At 36.9% G+C, this 14,736-nt stretch overlaps 1 protein-coding gene across 1 annotated transcript in view; it reads left to right on the forward strand.

Moving 5' to 3' along the window:
* Positions 1-2,798: 2,798 nt before the first annotated feature.
* MAT1A (methionine adenosyltransferase 1A) overlaps positions 2,799-14,736 on the forward strand; it is an 18,122-nt gene continuing 6,184 nt past the window's right edge. Inside the window, exons 1-5 of the mRNA XM_017806860.1 lie at positions 2,799-3,181; positions 10,170-10,247; positions 11,113-11,235; positions 12,932-13,044; positions 14,596-14,730. Of these exons, the coding sequence (XP_017662349.1) occupies positions 3,088-3,181; positions 10,170-10,247; positions 11,113-11,235; positions 12,932-13,044; positions 14,596-14,730 (543 nt within the window). The 5' untranslated portion in view covers positions 2,799-3,087. The remainder of the gene's footprint in view (positions 3,182-10,169; positions 10,248-11,112; positions 11,236-12,931; positions 13,045-14,595; positions 14,731-14,736) is intronic.

The following is a 14,736-nucleotide window of genomic DNA, read 5'->3' on the forward strand; positions in this document are numbered from 1 at the left end:
ATTCCAAATAAGAAGACTCTTTTAGGTAACAGAAAGATTCATGTTGCTATTCCAGTGGTTGCAATGACATTATACTCGATATGGAGCAATATAGAAGGGCAGTGTTGTTTTCACATCATTATTTTCCTGTCTTTAGCCTCATTTCAAAGCACAGGAGTCATTGATTTAGATTTTACCACTGGGTATCTTCTGAGGTCATAGAATGTGGTCAAAACATAATACAATGCAATGGACAATATATGAACCATAAAGAGATTTACAGAGAAACTTTATTAGGGCTCAGTCTACAAAGCTGTTGATTATGGCAAGAAATTTAGTAGAAAATTTGGAAGCCTTTTACATGGAGTGATGAGTCATTATCAATAAAATGGAATAGGGAAAAACGCTGATATCAATCATTCTTTTATCATCTTTTTTTTTCTTTTTCATAGGCAGAAGTGCTGTGCCAAAAAGACATGATGGTAGAGCACTATCTTACCTTTTTACAAATATTTAAAACGTCACGTTGTCTGGGAAGAGAAGCCAAATTAAACATTACCTAACCCTACAGTGCTTTAGCATTGGTCACAGATGTCCTAGAAGAGAACACGCTGAGGTGCTTCATGGCCATAAAGCAAATGTGTTACTCTTGATAGTAAAACCACAGCCAGAAGAAGTTCAAACTGGGGTTTGAACTTAATACACAAGTTAATGTGAAATGCAGCTGTGCAACATTTCTAGAGTACTAGTACCAGAGAGGATGTTTCAATGAAGGGGTGACCTCCAAAGGTCTCAAGGACCAATGAATTTAACTAGACAGAAGTGAGTCCAGAAAGAAGAACTGTAAAAGCAAAATAAACAGTGGTCCTGCAAGTTCATTCCTTGTATATGTCAAATTACTTGTGCTCTTCATCATTTTAGGAGCTTGTGGGTTTTTTTATTTTTATATGTGATAAGAGAGGCCTGCTTCTGCATTCTGCTTGAGTGTTACCTTCAAAACATGAATGCTGATTCCCAAACTACAGTTTCTTTCTTTAAGTGGCATTGAAAACCAAGAAAGAGCAAAACCAGAAGCAAGAGAGAGTGGAACTCACAGACTGACAATATTTGATCTCATCTCCCTTTACTGGATGATTGCTTGTAGAATTAGAAAGAAAACTCTTTCTAATTCTTTCTTTCTAAGAAACTTTTTGTGTACAAAAAGGGGTTTTGTTAGTGTTGTTTCATCCATTTGCTTTGTCTTTTGGTGCTTCCATAAGAAAAAAAACAAAAAACAACAAAACATTTGTATTTACGAATGAATGTTTATCACTTCAAAAGGTAATATAGTCTTTGAATGTTACCCATTAACTAGGGTTAATATAGTTAGTTATTCTTTTTCTGGGTGTGTTAATGCGTAATTTATTCAGGCTGGGATAGTATCTTCATGTCAGTGATGACAGTTTACTGAAGGGAAAGCTGTCCCTCATAATGTGTATCTGACGTGTGCATTGTCCATGTTTTTAAGTGCAACCAGTGCTCATCATTCCACGAGACAAATTGTCTACAATGGAAAACCAAGAAAAAATATTTGAAATGAACGATTTCATGTCAATGATAATTAGAGAGGGGCCAATGCTGCAGCAGATTACTGGTGAACATTCACAGGCACTGGTTATTGTTTTCAGGAATGTAGGCAGAAAGTGAAAATTCTAATGAATTCTTACATAACTATGTAACAACGCAGAAATTTGAATCCAAGGAACCACATAAAGGGATTTTTGAAAATAATCAAGTTTACTTAGTTTGAAGTAAACTAAGTATGTTTTTAAATTGAAGAGTGATAAGGGTTTCATTGCTGTCAAAATGGCAAAGGCTGTGGAACACATTGCAATCCAAGTACCAGGTACACTTTGAATGATTAAGACAGTATGATTCAGAGTGCATTGAAGTAAAGAGAAATTTTTATTTTGATAGACCTGTGCTTTGGTCTGAAATTGAGATTATAATGGTTCTTCTAAAAGAATTAAGGGTAATTACACTTATTTATAATGGTGCACTAGTGCTGGGCATTTTGTGGATCTGCCTTATGGTTATGTTTACTTGTTTGTTATATAGTAACTTAAAGACACAAATACCCACAAAATGCCATCTGTCTTCATACCTGGCATACCATCAGCATATTCCAGACACGAGCCATCTGACAAGTAATTTTCCATAGCAGAACTGATCACTGAGTGCTCAGATGTGGCAGTTACTATATTTCTAAGGGTGATGGAATATAATATGAGAATATGATATAAAAATATAATTGAAATTGATCTGGATTAATAGAGGACGAGAAAAGAAAAACAAAGGCTAAAGGGAGAGGTCTGCGTAAATGAGAAGCAGCCGACGTGCTAGATCTTATCAGATGTTTTGTCTCTCAAATGTGCATGAAGAATGAATGAAAATGAAAAAGAAGTATTTAAGGAGAGAATTCTACTTTTCTAGAGCTGTAGAAGTAAAAAGAAAATAGTTACATGACACAGAGCAAACTTCTTCCAGTCTTTTGTTAGGAAAGACATGTATTTACAGAGTTTGTATCTATCCTGTAAAACCTCAACACACAGCTGGAAGCACAACATAGATCCCAGAATTAGGGGAGAGACAAACTGAAGAAGCAGCTGCCCTGAACTGTCACTAGTACTCCTGCATTACTTCGTTCTCGGTTGAATTGCTCAGATAACCAATCTTGCACAGGTTGAATCCAGAAAGTTTCCAAGAACTGAGTTAATTAGTGAAATATCCTAAAGTTAACTAACTCCCCTGCCAAGAAATGGGCTCTTCCATTTTCCTCACATGATTATCTAGGCACTTTCACTTTTCCATATATAGGAGCAGCTCAGGGACTGACAGATCAGGCTAGGTAGGGATACAGACTTCAGGCACATGCGTTCTCCTTGTGTGCATGCACAGATGCAAGCGTATGCTGCTTGCACACACTGAAATTCAAGTTAGCGAAAGAGGTGACAAGTGAAGACAGTGATAGTCCTGCTGATAAAGAACCTTCTCCTTAAAGAGAAGGTACTAAAGGTAGAACTCTTCAACCACTGTTTATAGTAATTCATCAGGAAAAGCATCACAACCATGAATGGACCAGTGGATGGTTTATGTGATTACACGCTGGATGATGAAGGGGCTTTCATGTTCACGTCGGAGTCAGTGGGAGAAGGACATCCAGGTAAGAAACCAGCTCTGGTAAAAGTGTAAAAAGAATAGTATTTTCATTGAAGATGAATCTTTTTAAAAAGTCTGAAGAAGAATTTATCTGCTATTAATTTTATTATAGAAGTTATATGTAACAAGGTGCTTTTTACTTCTTTTCTACTTACTGGACTACAGAACTGCTATAACTAGTGTGCTTCCAACAGTTTACGTGCTTTTGCAGGGTGTGTGTTAAACTGAGGAGGGCACTGAGGTTTATGTTGCTGCTCCTTCCTTTTCATCTGAATTTCTTTCAGTATTCCTGTGGAGACACTACTGTGTCTCTGACAGACTCAAGTTTCACATATGGATAAGAATGCATAGCTTACTTCTCAAGTTCTATATCTTTATGGGTCCTGTGAAACTGTCCTCCACATATGCAATGCTCTAAAACTGTCACCCCATGACTGGAATATCCCTAAGCAGCCTGTTTTAAAGCCTTTTTTTAGTGGTCCCAGCAGCTGTACAGGGCAAAATTGCTGATTTCCAACCCCACTGCCTCCCGCCCCTTTCCATCATCTGATGCAATATATGGAATTGCTTAAGCAAATAGTGGACAGTTATTTGCTAAACTTTATGTATGGTCAGCAGAGATTAGTTCAATTTTATTGAAAACAAATATTCATCCACCATAAACATGTACCTTGTGTCAACAGCAACTGTTCCCTCAAGTGAGGCCAGGGGACAATAGGCTATTTGATGTCCTGAAAAGTGTATTTGTTTTAGAAGCCAATTTGGTGGCCTGTACTTTTTGCTACAATAAGGCTTTTTCAGGTTTGTGTTTTATGTTATGAGAGTAACTCATAAATGGGTAGAATGACATAGTAGAGGATAAAAAGGTCGGCAATGAGAATTTGTGTCTATAGTTCTGATACTCCTATGATATAAACTTATTACTACAGATCAAATCCATGGCTGATGCAATTGAGTATGTCTCCATCAATGGGGAGGCAGCTACATCAGGTTGAACCAGTTGGGGTTCTTTCTGATGTAACACAATCAGAAAATGACAGCCAGGTTTTGTCCTTGGGACATAGGTCCCATCTCAAATTTATGTATAATTACATCCAGCATTTGTAGAGCTATGTAGTTTCATAGAAAAAAATAACATTATACAATATGGTAATTTTAAATGGATGATGGTATTTCCAAAGATGACAGGTCACAATTTATGCTACTCTTAATCATTATTTTTAATCCCCTTGGGGCAATAATAGGGAACTCTCGGAGCAGAAAGAGTTCAACTGAGTCCCCAGGTTTAGCTTTGTCCCTTGATTTCTTTCCTTTACCGGTTTTCTTTTTATCTTGTTTCTTGTTTTAGAGTTTGGCCTATTTTTCAGTTCTTCTTCACATTCTCTTCTTTATTTCCAAACACTCTATAGGTCCTCAGTAACTTTCTTTTAAGGCCCATGAACATTATTTTTCTCAGGTTGTTAAACACTGGGCAGGCCCTTGAGAAACACTGTTACCACTTGTCTGATGTGCGTACAGCCTCTTACCCTGGTGGGTCTCTGGGTACTCTGAGATGCGAAGTGACCACTTGGAGGTTCGTTGTGGAGTGAGTAGAAAATGGAAAATTACTTGGATATTTTCAAGACTGTGATGCTTGTACCTTCTTAAACAGCCTAGATCTCCAAGTAGGGTACTGAAAACCCAAACCCTATGGCAAAGGGAAGATACAGATTTTCCAGATCAAAGGCGGGCAGGTTGGCAGTAAGTAACTCTGGGTGGTCCAGCAAATTCTTGTTCCTGAACATAGCCCAGCAAGGGAGCTTAATTGTCTCAGCTGTAGCTCTTGGTTCCTGACAGCAAATTGATCTCCCTTACATCCTGGCCAGCTCCCCCTTTTCCTTCTCTGGTTTTGTACAAGAGGTGTAGACATGCTGCTAGGATTTTATCACCCAGGAAAATCTTGGTTATTTCTTAAAATGGGGCCCAGTGCCTGGGGCTGTAGTTGGACTTCTGACGTTATCTGTAGCAATAGAATTTTATTGTGAGTTTTGATTTCCTCTGTTCATACAAAATGGATAATTTGCGTGTTCTTGATTATTTCTCTTCCGTATCTGATAGCATAATTTTGCTAGAGGGCATTATGTGAAGTAAAGATCCTGAACCGCATCTTTGTCTGGTGGAAATTTGAATTGTTCTGATTATATTAGCTGAGGACTGAGCGCTTTAATGGAGACTTCCTCCTTAATGCACAAAGCAGGAGAAATTACGTGCTTATTTATTGTATACCTGTACAATGCCTGGAGCTGGGTGTCACTGAGAAGCCCAAATTCCATGGAAGCAAGTAATAGCTACCAGTAATTGACATACAGGTATTACCTCTGCTCCCCAGAGATATTATAGGAGACTGTTTATCCCATCTTCTCAGTCCAGATTCTTGGGTGTAACATTTGGGAATCCCTTTCAGATCTTTAATCATTTAGTCATTTAGTGGGGTAAATTCCGAATTCTATGAAGAGGTCTGCATTTCAATAGAATAATAAAAGCACACAGACAGTAGCATGAGCAAGAGAAAGATTCTGTATTTAGTTAGCTGGTTTTTGTCACTGCTCCATTTTACTTAGTCCAGTCATGTCTGTGCTGCACGATAGTTTCACGATGCTTTGAAAGGCATTGAGTGTTTCTCTACCCCACAATGTCTTACAGATGTCAAACCACTTAGGAATAATTCCTTCCCCTATTTGGTGTGACTTCAGGTGGAATTTCCTGCAAACTAAATGTCGTTCAGTTTTCCAGAAAGTATCAAGGAATCTTTAAAAATATAAGAGCAAACATCTGCTAAAAGCACCCTCAGATTTTCAACCATATTAAAAGCATATGTTTATCTCCTAGATATTCACAGGGGGGAAAAAAAAAATCACAAAAGAAAAAAAAAAACAACCAAAAAACCAGAAAATGCAGATCCTTCCAGCAAGTTGATTCTTGTTTGTCTTATATCTAAGATTATATATACCTAATGATATACATAATACTTCAGTAAACTGCACATTGAACAGAGAACAGATGTACAAGATATTTAAACAGTGTTAATAGTGCAATATCACTGCAGCTATCAACTAGCACTCCTCAAGAGTCTTTTAAATAGGAAAAATGTACTGCATATTTAAGCTATTTGAAGTCTTTCTAGTGAAACGTTTTTGGTGAAAAGCTCATTTTTTGATGAAATGCTCATGATAAGTATCTGCATTTCTTCACTGTTTTTTTAACCAGAAAACTGAGAATTGCTCAGTTTTCCATATTTTGAATATAAAATTTCACATTGTAGTTGAAAATTATCTTTTTTTTTCTATTGATATAAATAAAATACCATTAAAAATACTGAATTTTATTTTAATGATCACAGGATTTGAAGAAAGTCAACCTTGGCATTTCAGGTGGTCAGAGTTTATTATATTTACTACACCATCGAAGTCAGAAGTGTGGTTGCACCTGTTTGTTGAACTTCAAAAAATGGAGCTTTTTAAAATTAAATTTTCAGGTTTTACTGCTGTTCATAGATTTGTCTGTGCGTGATGAGTCTGAGAAACTTCCTGGGAAGGTCCTGAGAACTTGTGTTAGGCTCTTAAATATTGTAGATTCATGTAAAAAACTTATATCTTACTATCTGGAACCTGTGAAGCTCCTTCTATTTATTGGAGATCACTTTTGTTGTTTACTCCTTTACTTCATAATATGACAACTGGACTTTTGAGGGCTGGTCTTATCATCTGTCTCCGTAGACTAATTTTTTAGTTAGCAAGAGTTGTTTCATGGTTATTTGACATCTCTACCATAAGGATAAGTCTGTAGGATGATTTGATTTCATGAAAAGAACTCATGGTCATCTAATACTTTTGTGCTCAGGCAAGAAATCCTTAGCTTAGACATCTCTTTTGCAATAGTTACCCTACTGGATAGTAATTCACTACATGGAAGGATGCATGAACTGAATTCTGACCTCTGAAAGCATCTTTTAAAAATGATAATGTCTCACCAGAGGTGGTCCATTATGCTTTCCCTGTTTCCAAAAGGAAAGGGAAAAACAAAGAAAAGAAAGAAAGAAGCATATCCTCTCTTATTTAGCAGCTAATAAGAGAAATGAGATGGTTGAGATGAGAAATTTGAATAACAGAATGAAAGGTGCACAAAACCTGCTTAGCATTACTAAAAATAGAGTGCCTGGTTTTATTTTACACCCGAGACCTTTGCTAATAGACATACCTTTAATTTAATGCATTAATCAGCCAATCATCCAGCTAGATTTCTCTTTCCAGTCTTGATAGATATGTCTGTATCTGTATTTGGAGATCTAGTTGCATTAGATCTGCTGGATGTTGCACTAACAATCAGATATGTCATGAATTATCAAACTGATTTGCCTCAGACTAAATCTAAAGGTACATTCTCAGCATGGTACACTAAATTATTCTAATTTATTATTTTCATTGATTAGATTCTCACATAGATTTTAAAGGCCAGAAGTGACCTCCAATATATAGTCTGGTCTGACCTTCATACACAGGTAATATTATTTCATGCAAGAATTCATCAGACAAGCTAGTAAATGATGGTTGAATTTCATTTATACCTTTTAAAATTATATCTAATTTTCATGTGGTGATTTGAAGGAACAAGGAATCCTAAGTGCCTCTAGATGAATGGTTTCAGTGGCTCTGAAAGATTTAAGATTTTGCCTTTTGAATCTTTATCTGTCTCTTTTTATTTTCATTTATCACCTGTAGTTATATTCTTGCCCATCAGAAAAAAGCTTTTCTCTCAGCATAGTATTTTTGGGTTCTTAGAGACTGTGATCCCAGTGCCTGTAGGGATTTCCTCTGGTAGGTTGCCTCTTCTTTAGTCTTTCAAAACTAGATTGAGTTTGATTGATATAATCCTGTAAGGTAGACTTTTCGGATTTAGGGCATCCTTCTCAGTCTGGCTTAAACCTTCCCACAGCTTCTTAACTTCATCTTTGGAATACCAGCACCAAAATTTAGTATTTCTGTAGCAGTCTAATACTGTTGTATGGATATAATGTAATTTCTATGGATGACTGTCCCTCTGGGTTCTATCACAATCTTTTTACAGCAGCAGTTTTGTAAGACAAACTCTCTCCTTCTGTAAATGTGGACTATACTTTTTGTTCAGGAGTGTTTGCTGGTCTATTTCTCAGGGAAGGAAGCAAAAAAGCTGCTTTCAATATCCATGAAATACTGTAGATACTAATGATACAGTTAATTTTTAAAAAAACCCAACAACCAACCTCATGAAAGCATTCTGTTAAATCTTCACTTACTGATTTCACTGGCTGCTATGGCTCGTGGTCCCTTAAGATGTTTCATGGTAGTTATAGTTCATTAATTAATTTCAACCACAGCATGCAAAACCAACGTAACGTTCTTTGTACCAGCTGGCATGCTTCATGCAGAGCAAGGACAGGGATAAAGGTGTTCATGGCATAGGAACTCTGGGTGGTGAAAAAAAGACTAAAAAACAGTCCCAGCCACTTGGACTTTACTACAGGGCAGTGGACCTGCACTAGGAGGGCCATTCTAACCCCCTTTGTTTTGTTGTCTTACCTAGGTAATCAAAAATTACATATTTTTATCAATAATTTTTGCTTTTACGCTTGAAAATATGGCTCTATTTCCTTATAAATCTGAGAAATTTGAAGAGATAGGCAGAGATAGATTTAAATCACCCCTGCCACCTTTGTCCCCAGGTTTGCTAAACAAGGTTCAATTGGACATCTGATTAAACTGCAAGAATGGTATCTGATTCCTGTTTGGTAATAATTGTCCCAAATTTAGTAATCCATGTACAGTTCTTGTAAGGCTGAAAGTTCCAATGCAGCTGACATCTGTTAATTGTCTTTCATGTTCCCTCTTTTTGTGTTGAAGTAGTTAATATGGGAGACAAGAGTGCAAGAATCACATTAGTTCTCCAGTCTTTGATTTGTCCCTCTTAGCTAAATGTACACCATCTTCCTGAAAATAAATGAGAATTTGTTTTGATTTGAGGTTAAATGTATTAAAGGCCTCCAATGACAGACTCTTACAAAACGTTGCTTTCCAACAGACCGTGCTGCACAGGAGATTAATTTATTTTGCCACACAGCATGTTATGGCGAAGTCTAAACACAGTATGCAATACTGGACTTTTTTTTTTTTTAAGAATTATACAATTAAATTATATGAGAAAATTTACTATTTTCGTGTAGAAGGCATTGCTGTGGGTGCTGCCCTTTTGTGTTCGTTAGATTAGCAACATTATTTAAATAAGATTCAAAGAAAGAAAAAGATAAAAGATTTTTATGATAAACCTGAATTGAAACCTTTGTACTTGGCAGGTAACTAAAGATTTACCTCAGGCAAACTTCAGTTGATAAACCCTTCTTGCTTTTGTGTGTGCTCCCTCCACTGCCTTGGGTGCAGGCATTTTTAGGGAGCAACATTGCTGGATGGTAGGAAGCAGTGACAAAAAGCAAACCTGAAACAAGCTCTCCACTGACCTGTGCATTATGTGTATTAACCTAAATACTTTCTTAGGCTTTGCCCACAGGGTTGGTCAGGTACATTCTAACTTTCTGCAAGGGCAATGGAAGCTGGTGGTGAAACATCACTGTTCTGTTAGAATATCCCTGGTGTGGAGGGCATGCTGTATTGGCTTGTGGTGTTAGAGAAGGAGAAGGCTGGGAGGAAAACCTCATTCTCTGTTCATTGTTTCACACCTAAGTGCAAAAAACTACAGGTAAAGTTATAGTCACTGTTAGTTTACACCAGTAAGTAAATTCCCCACTGTATCTACAGAGTTTGTTTGCAGGATGTTTCATATGTCTTTCTATTTAGCTGGATTAAATATGCCAGTAATAAGCAATAAAAGAATTCCTTTCTGAAATACCTACTCTAAGCGGGGCAAGCAGTCCATGGTTTGTATTTAGTGCTGTGGTTTTGAATCCCAGCTTTGATGTCTTGCAGATAAAATCTGTGATCAAATCAGCGATGCTGTACTAGACGCCCACCTCAGACAGGACCCAAATGCCAAGGTTGCTTGTGGTAAGTTGTTTGCTACTTTGCTTTAAGTCATCACACATTCTTCTTTTAGGATGTTGAAAAGAGCTAGCTCATTTCACTCTCAAAAAATGACATAAGAATTTCAGTCTTGAAGAGAAGAAGAGATGAGAAGAAACAGTAAAAGCTTTTATAAAGGCTGAAGCCTAAGTGGGCTGTAGAAGAATAGGGCTGTTGATTTTGTGTGTGGACTGAATTGTCCTGGGAGAAACAGATTTGGATTGACTAGAGTGGATTTTTGAAAGAATATTTGAATGTTTTGTTGAAAAGTTCATTTCATGGCTAGGCTTCACGAACGAAGATTTGGGAAAAGTTCATTTACTGTATTTAATAAAGTACTATTTTTTCAGTCCAAGTTCCTGCTTGTTTTTTGAAATCTACTTAGAAGTTGTACCATCAAATTTCAGGTTATTACTACAGTTAATTTATTGTGTAACTAAATCCCATCTTCAGATTCTTCCTCCTGACTTCTGGAGGCAAGTTTTCAAAATAGTTGATCACTGATTAGTTTTATTTAGCCTCACTATATACCTTAGACTGTTTGTGTGGATTTAAAAATCATGGTTTAATGTTAAATTTCTCTTAAGTTGATGCATATCACTGAATCATGCTCAGTGTTTTGACTTTCCCATTTGTAAATAGGACATGTTAGTCTTTTCCTTACTTTCAGGCATATAGTGAATATGAAATGAATTTGTTATAGAAGGAGATAATAATGCTAAAAATATGGATAGAAAGGATTTGCACTCTATACACCCAATAGATCTCTCAAAATCACCATTGTCGCAAACACAGTTATTTGTTTTAGTAGGCTGGCTTATTCTGCTATTGTTTTAATTTCTCTTTTCAGAGACAGTATGTAAGACAGGAATGGTGTTGCTCTGCGGGGAGATCACATCTCGTGCTATTGTGGATTATCAGCGAGTTGTCCGAGATGCAATTAGACATATTGGCTATGATGATTCAGCTAAAGGTTGGTGGAAAAACTCATGAAATCCTGGAAAAGCAAGCAATAGGCAACTGCAAAACAGGTCTGTCACCAATTCCATACATGGGCTTTAGCAAGCCTGATAAAAACGCAGTGTACTGTTTGACAGTTGCTTACATGGTGCTACATGATACACTTTCTGGCTTTATCCCAGTAAGAAAGAAACTGCCACTTATTAGTTAAAACTGAATTGGGAATAGACAGACTATACTTTGAACTGTGGTATTGGGCCAGAATAGTTAACTGCAGCTTGAGGCACAGAACTTACTACTCCTCCAAACTTGCAAGAACTTGACTCTTGGTTTTTCATTTGCCAAGCAGATTGATGCATCTTGTTTTGAAAGAGAGAGAAGAAATCTAATTCATTTCATTGTACCTTTATATTTTTGTACTGTGGTACCATCTGGAATTCCAGGTGTAAAGCTGATTCTCAGTGTGGAGGGTGCTCTGAATAACTACTTCTACAATGAGGAGGGTGCAGTGCAGACCTGGTTTGTGTGATGTGCAAATGATTAAAAAGACAAAATGCTCTATGTACCAAACGCATTTTGCTTTCTGATTTGCATGTGTCTGTTTATACAGTATAAATATTCCAAGTATTCTGTTACAGTGAAGTGTATTTTTTAAGAGCTTTTGGTTAAGAAGTTGTTTACTGCAGTCTTTTAATTGCTATTGAATTTGCAGGGAGATTGTGGTGGGAGAATATTACAGCAGCACATCTGCAGGTTTCCTCCACTGTCATGTAACAGCAGTGCTTACAGAGAACACTGGCAAATCTAGTAGGTCATAAATCTCCTGTTTATCCTAACTGCCCACAAAATTATGAAGGGAGTTGCAGTGACCCAATAAAAAAAATTTCTAGAAGTAAAACAAAACCTAAACCAAACAATGGTATACGAAGATACAATTTTCTTCTCTACATAGACTACTTAAAAGAGGGTGAAGAGCATTCAAGTGAATCATATGCACGTGGACATGTATATATGTTGTACTGACTGAACATGAGTTTGGTCAGCAGCTGTCAGTGGCTACAGTTCTAGGAAAGGTTGAATTTGGAGAGAAACAAGTTATTATTTATATACCTAGGAACAGGTGGAAAATTTTGGCACAGTCTTCTTTCAATTTCTTTTTAAAACCTTACTTTTGGTCTTTGAAAGTCATGTAAATTCCCACTTCAAGATTTGCTGTGACACTTGAATCTGTTTTTTTCCTCTGTTTGTGGTTCGCACAAAGTCCTGTGAGAGATTTAGGTACCGACACTACCTTACATGTATTACAAACAATGTGTTAGAGAGCAGAGCCTTCAGTTGCTGAAAACATCAGCCTCTAGGAATTTGTGTAGAAGGTTTTATTACTATTTATTTGGGAGAGGCTCATTATTTACCTTTTTGTCTAATTTTCTGAGTTGACAATTCATAATCTGAATTGGCTTGGTGCAGGGAACCAGTGCAGGAGAAAATAAGCAGTAACAAGCAATAAAGGCAATCCTGTATACCCCACACCATCCTAAAAAAGGTTTCAAGTGTGATATTTACAAAATAATTACTAAAAACAGTGGAAAGATTTTGAGTTCTGAATGTGGTATCCTATATAAAATGAAAATTTTGTCATATGGTTCCATGTTACTTTCCCTAATTGTGACAGAAAAAGCTAATTCAGTGCTATTCTTTTTTCCAAATAGGCTTTGACTACAAGACTTGTAACGTTTTAGTGGCACTGGAACAGCAGTCACCTGATATTGCCCAAGGTGTTCATCTACACAGGAATGAAGAGGATGTTGGTGCTGGAGATCAGGTAGATGTGGCATCACATCTAAAGCATCAAAGATGTTTTAATAGAAAAAATTTACCCCATCTTACTACCCTATTTTCTGTGTCAAAACCCTTGTCAAAATATTTCCACATTTCTATCTTGGGCTACCCCAGAATAAAAACCATATTTTTACTAAACAGTTGAAAGTTCTTTGAGAGCAGACTTTTCCTGGTGCTTGTTTTAGCACTCCATTCAAGTAAGGAGAGCTCTGGCATTTGGTAGTAGCTGAGGAGGTGCCCTATAGAACTTAGCAAAAGTTTTTTTGCTTACATATTTCATGTTTTTGCTGAGTAGATTTAGGTTCATCAGTCCATTCATCTTGCAGCCAGACTTGTCATGTAAGGTGGAATAAACAAAAGATCTTTTCACTTTCACAGAGCTCTTGAGATTTTGCACATCCAAAAATTAGGTGATGTTTCAACTGTCCTCAGCATTAGTACAAAGAGTGCCAGAGTGCTTTTAATTTTCACTTATTTCCCAGAGGCAGATATTGTAGTAGGTGTTCCACATAATTAAGGCTGTCCGAACTGCATTTCTATGAGCTAAATAGGTAATATAGGTAATTATGGTATATTCCCAAGAGAGAGATACCAACACAAAAACTCCATAATCTGACTGATGCCAGTATGAGTGAGTTCAGCATTTACAGTAGTTATCATTAGAAGTAATATCTAGTTTATAACAGTGCTGTTGAAAACTGTAAGTGAAGGTATCAGAGTACAGGACGCAAAGTAATATTGTTCAAAAAATCCCTTAAGGGCTAAATTAAAATGCTTTTACACTGTCATGGAGTCATAACACTACGTAAGATGAAAAGATATATTCTTGGGCACTTTGACTTTCTTTGGCACTTTGGTAGCCTCTCTTCCCATTCCCATCAAAGTACATTCCTGTCTTTTTTTTTTTTTTTCCCCACAACATACACTTGATGAGATAAAAGGAAATGCTCCTAACTCTATTTAACAAATTATAATCTGGTGCAGGAAACATGAGTGAATACTGGTAGAAGCTGTGACTAAGAAGCATATGGCACTGAAAAATCTGAGGCAGGTGCCTTAAACTGGTGAATGGTGTGTCCTTCATGGAGTGCTGGCATCCCATTCCACTGTCATTTCAGGTGTGACCTGCAGTGTGTGTGTCTGTACTCATGCACAAAAGCCTCTGCAACCTTTTCAGACTACTGATAGCATCTTTTTATAACAAAATAGTCCTTAACCTTTTTCTCCAGCAGATTTTTTTTCTGTGAAAGAATGGTGGGGTTTTTTTCACAGAAACGTCTCCATTTTTGTCCAAGTTTCCAGTTCAACATGTAAACCTTCAGGCTTTCAGTCGAAAAATCTAGGAACATGGTTTGTTTCTCATTACACTGTAACATGTTGGAGCCTGACCCAAGTTTAGGCTTCTTGCACTGTAATGTAAAACAGTAGAAAGTAAACCTGAGGGTGCTGTTTACTCTTTGCTTCAGATGAAATCTCATTGTCTTTGATTGTGGTGCCATTAACAGTAATTGAAGTATATTTTCTCCCCCTGTAGGGTTTGATGTTTGGTTATGCAACTGATGAAACAGAAGAATGTATGCCTCTAACAATTATTCTAGCTCATAAACTGAATGCCAGGTTAGCAGAGCTGAGGCGTAATGGAGAACTTCCTTGGCTGAGACCTGACTCTAAGACA

Source organism: Lepidothrix coronata, unplaced genomic scaffold, assembly GCF_001604755.1.
Source record: "Lepidothrix coronata isolate B3197 unplaced genomic scaffold, Lepidothrix_coronata-1.0 Scaffold17, whole genome shotgun sequence".
In the NCBI taxonomy this organism is placed as follows: domain Eukaryota; kingdom Metazoa; phylum Chordata; class Aves; order Passeriformes; family Pipridae; genus Lepidothrix; species Lepidothrix coronata.